The 11,462-nt window shown below is 41.5% G+C and overlaps 2 protein-coding genes across 2 annotated transcripts; both read left to right on the forward strand.

Moving 5' to 3' along the window:
• Positions 1-1,296: 1,296 nt before the first annotated feature.
• Positions 1,297-4,541, forward strand: LOC120031178 (G-protein-signaling modulator 1-like). Its single transcript, XM_038976798.1, has 5 exons — positions 1,297-1,488; positions 1,829-2,360; positions 2,618-2,777; positions 3,121-3,347; positions 3,923-4,541. The coding sequence occupies exons 2-5, from the start codon at positions 1,851-1,853 to the stop codon at positions 4,061-4,063; spliced, it is 1,038 nt and encodes a 345-aa protein (XP_038832726.1). The 5' UTR covers positions 1,297-1,488; positions 1,829-1,850; the 3' UTR covers positions 4,064-4,541.
• Positions 4,542-6,037: 1,496 nt separating this feature from the next.
• On the forward strand, positions 6,038-11,417 carry LOC120031287 (deoxyribonuclease-2-alpha-like). Its single transcript, XM_038976970.1, has 7 exons — positions 6,038-6,142; positions 6,697-6,794; positions 7,096-7,264; positions 7,881-7,980; positions 8,172-8,336; positions 10,093-10,317; positions 10,479-11,417. Exons 2-7 carry the CDS (start codon positions 6,697-6,699, stop codon positions 10,895-10,897), a joined length of 1,176 nt encoding a protein of 391 aa, XP_038832898.1. The 5' UTR covers positions 6,038-6,142; the 3' UTR covers positions 10,898-11,417.
• The last annotated feature ends 45 nt before the right edge of the window (positions 11,418-11,462 follow it).

The raw sequence follows: 11,462 nt of genomic DNA on the forward strand, positions 1-11,462 counted from the left end.
TTGACAAAGAAAAAGTATCGAACAAGAATGTTCATGAAATTCGAATTGTCCTCCGGACAGACCCCATAGGCTACTGTACTAGGGATATTCATAGCTATTACTTTTACACTGAGTAAGTCTTCTGAACAATCAGGTAGCTGGATATAACTATAAGGCAACTGTGTGTGTAGGTCAATGTGTATGTGTAAGAGAGAAACAGAAAACGTGAGAAGAGGGGGATCTTTCAATCTGCAAGTAGCCTAATACATTGAGCATTTGCATCCATGATGGGGGAGGGATCATCTTCTGATTTCATGTCAGCTAATTTAATAATGCATCAGCTTCATAATAAGGTCACAGGTCTTTACCAATCAAATCATCAAATATTTATTTTCATCACATTTTATTTGTCACATGCTTCGTGAACAACAGGTGTAGACTAGCAGTGAAATTCTTACTCTCTGGCCCTTCCCAACAATGTAGAGAGAAAAATAGAAAAATAATAAAACAATGAATAGATACACCATGAGTAACGATAACTTGGCTAAATACACTGGGTACCAGTACCGAGTTGACATGCAGGGGTACTAGGAGGTAATTGATGTAGATTTACATATAGGTAGGGGTAAAGGGACTAGGCAAGAGGATAGATAATAAGCAATAGCAGCTGTGTATGTGATGAGTCAAAAGAGTTTGAGGGTCAGCGTGGCGGATGTGTTGTGGCCTACTCTCACCACATGGGACAATACAGACAATACAAGCACTCCATAATATTAACAGATTTGACAAATTAATGCACAGTGAAAGTTTCATACATCAATGGGTGATACACAGCAGAACACTTTTTAGAACTACAGAATAGTTCAGACAAGTCATATATGAACATACACAAATTAACAATTACCCTCCCCTCTGTTCTCTCACTTCACCAAAAATAATCAACATCTCACATCTGACTATATCTCTCTCCCTCTCTCTCACACACTTTGTCTACTTCTCCTTTAGCTGCAAGTCAACAGGAAGTATGCCAAACCACAGTCCCTGTCAGAAAAACAGAGTGCCTGTTTCAACATGTTGCTGTTTCTGACTGTATGCTGTTCTGCTGAAAATGCAACATGAGCAGAGAAAAACTTCATAGTCATTTCCCCCTTTCTGATGTTCATCTCAAATTATGAGTTTTGTCTTTGTTAAAAACAAGGCTATTTGATAACATCGCACCACTTCACTTTTTACAGTAATATTTCATAATGCCATGACGCAGAGAGATAGGGGACAAATACATAGGGGTGGGTTGGGGTAAGAGGAACAGGAAGAGACTAGAGGGCTGACAGGCAGAGAGAGAGAGAGAGAGAGAGCGAGGAAGAGCTCGTCACGGTGATATGTGAACCATAACTGATAGCAATTAGTTGTCATGAAGAAAACTGCCATGTGAATCAGTGATGCCATACCTAATCAATGTGGACACAAGAAGATGATGTTTATCAGAAACTGAACTCCAGGAAAACACAGGTACGATAGACTTATTGAGAGCGTGGGAGGGTAAGGTAATGATTGGCAGGCGGGCAAGTACAATCCAAGATAGGAATTCAGTGCCTAAAGAAGTGAGCAGGAAACCAGTCCTGGTTTTTCATAAACACCCCTCTTGAGATTATACCATATTATGCTTACAGGTACAGTGGCCGTTCAGTCTGTGTCACACTAGAAGTCTTCTACATGTGTTGTTGGGAGTTAACATTTTGATGAACTCTATTAGATTACCTAATACATTTTCTTAGAACCAGTTCCACAATCCTCATAATGTACAATAGAACATCAGTTGATATATTTGTCTTATCTAATTTTTTGTCAGGTTTACACTGAGACAGACGTAAATGGATGTTGTCATGGAATACCCAGAGGTCAAAGTTGAAACAGCTGAAGAGGAGCACTTGGAGGATCTAATCATTATTAAGGAGGGAGATGTTGAGAGAGTTGTTGAGGGAGGGATAGAGCCAATAACAGGCAAGAGCAACGATAAAGACTCCAGTGCGGAAGAGGATGCCACTGCCAGACATGGACAGATTGGAAAAACCAACACTGAAAGTGGAGATGGCGACAAAAGAAAAAAGGATAACCATATAAATCAAGCAAAAGGAGAGACTGGGACAGAGGATGGGGTTGAGCACATTAAAGGGATGGATGAATTAGTAATGGATGGACCGAAAATACATGGCAAGAAAGAGGGGATGGCGATGGTGGATGAAACAGAAAAATACAAAACAGCAGAACAAGATTTGGAGACGGACAAACCATCACAAGGATTACAAGTTGGCACAAATAGACATCTTCCCTTTGACCAGTTGCCCAAAGATACGCTGAGCCCAGAGCATGCCACAAAACAGGTTTATAACATTTGCTTTCACAAAAAAAATACAGCAATTTCCCTTGTGCCCACAATTACAATAATTCCGTTATTGGGTTTTCTTTCACATATAGAAAAAGAACAAACAACATTCCAGGGGTGGAAGAATGAGGGGTTCATTTTGTGGTTACAGAATTTGTAGGTGTGGAAATGCCAGCTTGTTTGAAATGAGTAGTGATACCCCCCATTTTGAAGTCCTTGATAATGACTACTCTTTCTGCCACCTGTCTTTCACAGGCTCAACGGTTAACCCCTTACTTCCCAGACGCGCTGTATGACCTGGTCTTTACTCTGCAAGAAGGAAGACGACTCAATGACCAGCGGTGCTCGTTCAGAGGGAGGAGAAGGTGCCATTCTGAACCCAACACCTACATTCCGGCCCACAGAGCCCACAGAGGTGATAGAATGCGAAAACAACTCCCTGTAATGATAACTAACTAAGTGACTGTGGTAAACATAACAACTGTTGCAATTAGCTTCCCTTGTTTCAACATTGACATGCTGACTCACTTCAAATGACAGAAGGGGAAAAGCTGTAAATAACTGTACGGTACCAACATCCATTGAAGCGCTTCTATCATATAACTGTGGCAGGGACACATATTAGGATGTCTTCTGTACATTAGTAAAATATTGAAATAATATTGCTTGAATAATTAACTAGGACACTAAATGAACTAGGCCACTAAATGTAGCATGTCTCCACTCCATTTTCTTTTCTCCCCTTCCATTTCCAACAGTGCATTTCTCCTCAATGACCTCGCTGCAGAAAGATGAGTTCTTTGACTTGGTGGCTACTTCCCAAGGCCGTCGGCTTGACGACCAGCGGGTGGAACTACATGACACCCCACCCCTTAAGCCGAAAGCCAATAAGAAGAGGAGCAGCGTAAAAGATACAAAGCCTAAAAAGTCTGCTCCAATTGCAGTGCAGAACGAGGACTTGTACAATATGATTCTCATCTCGCAAGTAAGTAACTGTAATCACCCAAGCTGCCAATAGTCAATTTGACCAAAACATTATTTTGTTCTTGTCATAAGCAAAATATCATGTAGGCATCATGTCATATGGTGTTACGTTAATATCATGTTACAGTGCTACATTGGCATAACAGATGAAGGATCTTCATTTTCCTGCGCTCCAGGAAATGCAATGACTTTGTGCTTTACATAAATGAACGGAAAACCCGCACTAACACAGTTATATTAACAGTATTTCCCTTTTCAAGTAGCTTAATTTTGGCCAGTTTATAGCCTAACCACCGATCATGCAACATCATGGACTAAACATTCAAATGCTGTTGCTGCAGGATTATTTTACTGCAACAATACTGATCAAATGAATATCCTACATCTGTATGTCATGTGCTGTAACATGGGCATTGGGTATTATGTTGTAGGGTGTAACAACATATCATGTCATATGGTGTATAAGCATCATGTTATGTGATGTTACGTAGGTGTAATGTTTCGTCTCCGTACCTCAGGTCCAGTGTAAAATAGGCATCAAACCATGTGGTGTTTCTGACTGTCTCTGTACTTCAGTCCCAGGGTAGGCTGGAGGAGCAGCGCAGTGTGGCCCCAGGGCCTATGGATGACGATGACTTCTTTTCGTTACTGCTGAGTGTCCAGGGAGGACGCATGGAGGACCAGAGGACTGAGTTGCCTGGGATTCTGGGAACCTGAGAGATACACATGCTGTAGAGATGGGCTCAAATTGCTCAGAGCATGTGGTGTAGCCCTATAGAGCAATGGCTTTTGCTTCTTATTCACCTGGCCAGACCAGGCATGACCATTTTGTTCTGTTATGGTCTGAGTTAACAGTATCATCTGTATCGATGACTGCATCAGTAATTTAATAAAAAAATAGTATGTGAATAATAGAGGCTTCATTTCAGTTGCATAATGCTGTAGAGACTAATTCCAATGTTTGTTGTATGATATTAAGCTTACAGAGTGGGCAGATTTGGATGTGGACTGCACAATAATTTTGATGATATTCAAAATGCCCCTACGCTTTGGGGTGCTTTAAATGTGTTTATTGCAATTTGAGGAAATAAGTTTTGCTCACCACAGCAGTGAACGAGTATGAATGAGAGTGTTTGTGTTTCCATGTTATATTTGAATTCAGCTCCTCACGAGAATAAAATAAGCGTTAAATGTTTGACCTGCATCAAGAGTGTTTCTAGTTGTTCCCCGAGAAGGCTTACGATAAAGTCCCTCAGCCTTTGTCTACTGGACCCCACAGAGATATTGAGCCAATGCAAGGGCCAACACAGCATCAAAAGCCTTGGGGCCTCCAGGAAGCCTGCAGTCTTGTCAGACTCCAGTCCACTCCAACTGAGACGGCAACTTTCAGAGGAAGTCTTGAACTGTCTAGGCAGGGAAGGTGGTAAGTTATGAGGAAGAATACTTATTATGGCAGTTCCTCAAAGTGTGATTCAACATTCAAAAGGCACTCGCACATTTGAGCTCTCTTTATTGCAGGTTGAATACGATCAGAAAAAATAACAAACCTGCACACTGCTGACGAAGGCATTGAGGCCAATATGTAAAGCTTATTAAAGAGCAGTGATAATAGCAAGAGCAGTGAAAAGTTATCATATCATATGACAACTGGCTGCTCGAAGGTCAAAATGCTAAGTATGCTCTGTGCAACACAAGGAACTTGAAGTGGAATACTTTCTTTAACTTTCTTTAGCCTTCTAGTGTCACGCTCGTCGTAATGAATAGACCAAGGCGCAGCGTGAGTAGAGTTCCACATATTTTTAATAAACCGAAACTCACACACACACACACACACACACACACACACACACACACACACACACACACACACACACACACACACACACACACACACACACACACACACACACGAACGAACGAACGAACGAACGAACGAAACGCTACTGTTGTGCACTCTGGCAACTAAATGTAGACAAGATCCCACGAATAACCATGGGGAAATGGCTACCTAAATATGATCCCCAATCAGAGACAACGATAAACAGCTGCCTCTGATTGGGAACCATATCAGGCCACCATAGACATACAAATTCACCTAGATGACCCACCCAAGTCACTATCACGCCCCAACCAACACAGAGAATAACAGCTTACTATGGTCAGGGCATGACATCTAGACTTTCTTTACAATTGTTAAAAACAAAGTCCCAAAGACAGAGAAACTGTTTTGGTGGGATATGAGGTTGAGGTTCTCAATCCCAGGCAATTTGCCATAACCACTCAATATTCATTACTCAATTGTCAAACGAAAGATATCTGCCTTTACATTACAGTGTTGCAATGCACTAGTGCTGTTTACAGAAATCTGTTTTTCAGAGACAACTAGGCTGTTAGGCTAGCCTATATGTGCTGTGGATTAATTTTCCACAGCACAGTGGAAATGTATCAACTCCATCCCTTAACTGTTCAACCATTGTTGACAACAGCAAGGAAAACACACTTGTTCATTAAATATGTATCATACGTTTGCGGCTTGCTTTATGGTCATATATGCTCTGATTCCATTTAAATTAATAGATTTTCCCCATGTGTAAAAGGCAGAAGGGTCCATCTGGTCCAGGGCGTTAATGCTCCACTTCATTAACTCGTGACCAAAAGCCCGCCCTGTGACATCATACTTCAAAACAAGGATGCATCTCAAATATAGAAATGGAATAGTTCGCCACAATCAAAGATCACGTGGATACGGAAAAGCTGTAGAATCAGCGCCCTTGTCAAATTCTTATCTACTCAAAGGTAGGCTAAGTGTTGATGTAGAAATTAGACTTTTCAATCAACCTTACAGTGGGGCACATTGGGCATAGGCTATAGCAGGGGTATTCAACTCTTTCTTACCCTACGAGGTCCGGAGCCTGCTGGGTTTCTGTTCTAGCTGATCATTATGTGCGCAGACCTGGGTCTGAATCAGTCCCTCCTGATTATAGGGGAACAAAGAAAACGCAGTAGAACTGGCTTCGAGGTCTGATTTTGAGGAGGCTATACATTTCGTTTGCATGGGTTATGCTTCATCCTAATTGATTCTAAAGCAGTTGACAAATCAATTAGATATCAAATCAATGCAAAATCGGATACTTTTTGTTAGTTTAATTCTGATACATTGTTACAACATTGTAACATAATTTTAACATCGACTGTCGGCTATTGTTGCAATTTGTAATGCATCGCTGCGTTCTCTTCTTGTTCTAAAGCCACCCCTTTTCCATTTTAGTCAACACATGTTGAAGTTGTCATTTTGGCAATAGTTTTTCACAGTTCCTAAAAGTATTTTGACCTCGTTGCTTTCCCTTCAGATGTTGTCACTTGTTGTCCTGATGATCCTGTTTCAACCAGAAGAGGGAGGCTCCTCACCTATCTCCTGTTACAATGATCAAGGGGAAGCTGTTGACTGGTGAGAAAACGGTTCTGGGCAGACTGAAGATTGAGCTGATATGACCTCCTTCTTCCCTTAGGTCTGTTAGCTACTTAGTCACAGACAGTGTGCATAGCAAGGTATGGGGTGGCAGGTAGCCTAGTGGTTAGAGCATTGGGCCGCTAACCAAAAGGTTGCTAGATTGAATCCCTGAGCTGACACAGTAAAAATCTTTTGTTCTGCCCCATTGTCAATAAGATTTTGTTCTTAACTGACTTGCCTGGTTAAATAAAAAAAATATGCTAAAACAACACTAAAACAATCAAATACTTTCTCTCAGGTTCTATCTCTACAAACTCCCCCATGTTGATCGTGAATTTCCCAATGATGGACAGAGTTATCTACTGATGGACAAAGGCAGCGAGGGATGGAGGGATGGAAACGTGTTGGTGAATGACAGCACTGGAGCCCTGGGGAGGACAGTGGGCCAGCTGTATGAGCAGGGGAAGGTCTGGTTCCTTCTATTATTAATATCAGACCACATTTGAATGAACTGTGAAACTTAAACTATTTTTTTAAAATGACAAATTATGAGTTGTCTGTTGATACAGGCCCAAAATGTTTTTTCATGATGATGTGGCCGGTGACACTTTGTTTCTTGGAAGTTAAATATCTTGAAACTTGACTGCTGACATGCAAACCATTTTGGGACTGTATCAACAGTGGACTAATTCAAAAAATACCAAAAGATAGTTTTTGAGTGGATTTTCCCTTTAAGTTTCACTTGCAACACATAGCAGTATTTACCACTGCTGAGGATTTATTTTTGGAAGCTGGCCCCTCCCTTTTTTTGTGACAGTGGAATGAGACAGAATGACACAAAAAATCAAAATGTGGATCTATAATTTTTTGGTGGGTTGTTTCTTTCACTGTCTAATTTTCACTATGGTGGAATTGGAGCTTTCTTTTTACCCAGACAGCCATGATAAATAAATACAGCATATGACATGTTATCAAAGAACAAACACTATTGGCGCTATAAACCTTGTTTGTTTCTGAGTTTAGAGTGTGCAATATACATGAAAGTGTATATCTTCTGATAAGTGTGTGTACTTTCTTTTGCAGAATGATGACATTGCATACATCCTGTACAATGACCAGAGACCACCCGAGGAGGGAGAAAAAGGATTTGGTTTCCTTAGTAGCCGAGGTGGCCACACTAAAGGTCAGGACAATATAAACCTCAGCTTTATACTGTATACAGGCATCACATTATAATGTTAATCTCAGCACCCAGGCCTCTGGCCAGCTACTCCATTTGTAGCATGTTAATGTTTTTGTCTGACAAGAGAGTATGTACTGTTGTGAAATGACTCAGCTTTCAATGAGTGTGTTATCTCCCTCTCTCCATCTCAGGTGTTGTCTTATTGGACAAGACACAGGGCTATTGGTTGGTCCACAGCACCCCTCATTTCCCCCCTGTAAAGGAAATAGGGCAATATTCCTACCCAGGTAGTGGTGTACAGAACGGACAGAACTTCATCTGTGTGACCTACCCACTGGAACGCTTTCAGGCCATTGGTGAGACTGTAATCCTGTAAAAGTCATTTGGAATACTATAAGTTTACCTTAGAATTCTGAAAAAGTATCTTGGATTATCCACCCTGTTATAATGCATGAAACTGTGAATTGTTTCATGAAGACACAAATGTGTTCTATTTCATGCGACTGTTTTATGCTGAGACAGACTGTCTGTGCGTACAACCCGAGCCGACAAGGTGGAAAATCTGTTGACGTGCCCTTGAGCAAGGCACTTAACCGTAATTTTCTCCAGGGGTGCCGTACTACTATTGCTGACCCTACAAACTAAGTGCTATGTCATAGTCATTCTCCACAGTAATAGCGGGTCTCTAATGATAAAGTACTGCTGCCCCTATCACTGAAAAACCTGCATGCAATGAACTTAAAAATGACAATTAACTCATTATTACGCAACAGTTAATAAAGCCACATTAATGTTGACAAAACAATTGTGAACCAAAAATAACATTTGCAAAAACAATTTAGGTCATTAGCATTTTAGCATATTGTAGTAGCAAGTGCCACTACAACCTGGCTAGCAAATGGTGCTGTTACCATAGTGACAGATAGGGTTATCCTCTATGGCACTGTAACCATAGAGACCATACTCCTCCCGCTGTGCAATGTTTGCTCTGTAAGTTTCATGTCTCTCGTGGAGTTATACTGAACAAAAATATAAATACAACATGCAACATGTCTGGTGAGTATGCAGGCCATGGAAGAACTGGGACATTTTCAGCTTCCAGGAATTGTTTACAGATCCTTGTGACATGGGGCCGTGCATTATCATGCTGAAACATGAGGTGATGGCGGCGGATGAATGGCATGACAATGGGCCTCAGGATCTCATGGTAGCTCTGTGCATTCAAATTGCCATTGTTGAAATGCAATTGTGTTTGTTGTCCGTAGCTAATGCCTGCCTATACCATAACCCCACCGCCACCATGGGACACTATGTTCACAACGTTGACATCAGCAAACCGCTCGCACACACAACGCCATACATGTGGTTTGCAGTTGTCAGGCCGGTTGGACATACTGCCAAATTCTCTAAAATTACGTTGGATGCAGCTTATGGTAGAGAAATGAACATTCAGTTATCTGGCAACAGCTTTGGTGGACATTCCTGCAGTCAGCATGCCAATTGCACGCACCCTCAAAACTTGAGACATTTATGGCATTGTGTTGTATGACAAAAGAGAGGCATTTTATTGTCCCCAGCACAAGGTGCACCTGTGTAATGACCGTGCTGTTTAATCAGATTCTTAAAATGCCACACCTGTCAGGTGGATGGATTATCTTGGCAAAGGAGAAATGCTCACTAACAGGGATGTAAACAAATTTGTGCACAAAATTTGAGATTGAAAAAGCTTTTTGTGCGTATGGAACATTTCTGGGGTCTTTTATTTCAGCTCATGAAACATGGGACCAACACTTTATGTGTTGCGTATATATTTTTGTTCAGCTTAAGATGAGTGTCATTAATTAAGATAGTACTTGTCTTGGAACTTGGTGCCTATTTTATTTAACCTTTATTTAACTAGGAAAGTCAGTTAAGAACAAATTCTTATTTACAATGACGGCCTACCCCGGCCAAACCCGGACGACGCTATTGAATCACACAGACAGACAGACAGACAGATTGATCAGTCAATTCATCATTATTTGCTTTACTTTTGACAGAATTCATTGATTGAAATGTTTGAAGTGTTCAGTTGAAGTCTTCAGTTGACATGTATTATGTTTTAAATTGCAGGAGAGCAGTTGCAGATCAACCAGCCCAATGTGTATGACTGTGGTGTCCCTGCTTCCTTGGCCTCTCTGGTGCCCGCACTGGCTGATGTCTGTAACAACAGCCAAGGGCAGATGGCCTATAGCAGCTTACCGCACACCCAACCTGCATCCAATCGCAGTGTGCCTCTCACCTCATTGGGTGGAACCGAGTTCATCAGCTTTGCCAAGGGGAGATCATTCAATAATGGTAAGGAACAATTTTGAAACTATTCATTTGTCATTTTTTGTACTGTTGAAGTGTTGTTTCATGGTAAGAATGACTATTCATGTCATTACCGTTTTGTCATTGTGATTGACCCAACATTTAACCACAATATCCCCATTTCCCCTCCTCCTATCTCCCTTTAGATCTGTACCACTACTGGGTGGCTCCCTCCCTCCAGTCAGACCTCCTAGTCCAGTTCTGGATCCGCTCCACTGGCATCCTGCCCTCTGACTGCTCCCTGGGCTGGAAGGTCCTGGACATCCAGCTTATCTCCCCAGGCGGGAGGATCACCTTCAAGGCCTCCAATGACCACTCCAAGTGGGCCGTGAGTACCACCGGGGGTGGGTTGGATGGAGCTGCTGGCTGGGTGTGTGTGGGCGACATCAACCGCAACGAGGCTGAGGAGAAGAGAGGGGGCGGGACAGTGTGTCTGCAGGACGCCACGGTGTGGAAGGCCTATCGGACAGCGGCGCTGGAGTGTGAGATGTGCGGGGGAGGGACCAGCGGGTGTGATGTGGACGTAGAGGATGCAAGGCACTACCAGGGAGATATGAATCCGTAAGCATCAGTGTGGCAGCAGTGTAAAGTTACTAGTATGCACACAGTTCACTGAGCAGCTAGGTTTATTAGCATTATTGAGCTCCGTGAACAAGGTACACCATAGAATGTTGATTAATAAGCATCAAATTCATTTTTTTATGGCAGTTTTGGAGTGTTTCATAAATTGCCATGAATAGAAACATACTTGAAAGGGAAGTGGCACTCCTATAATCATTAAACAATGAGCATTTTGATACATTCTATGTAGTTCTATAAGTTGCTAATGACTGTAGGCAATGTTGATTGTGATCTCAGGTATGTTTTTTGACATTTTATATGAGTCTGTTTTCAATCTTTTTTATGTGACAAATGATTTAAAAAAAATGATTGTTAAAGTATGTGTAATGTTTTTTCTTTAATTCTCTTTTACTTTTTAGTCAAACGTTTGGTGACTTTTTCAGCTTTTAGCTTGAAACAGGCAAAGATACTGACTGTCTTCTGTCCAAATAAAGAAAGTACTGTTGTTGCGGGGTGCACAAATATTTTGCATAATGTTCTTCATTAAACTTCCTCATCCACCAACAAGC

This window comes from Salvelinus namaycush, chromosome 37, assembly GCF_016432855.1.
Source record: "Salvelinus namaycush isolate Seneca chromosome 37, SaNama_1.0, whole genome shotgun sequence".
Taxonomy (NCBI): Eukaryota; Metazoa; Chordata; class Actinopteri; order Salmoniformes; family Salmonidae; genus Salvelinus; species Salvelinus namaycush.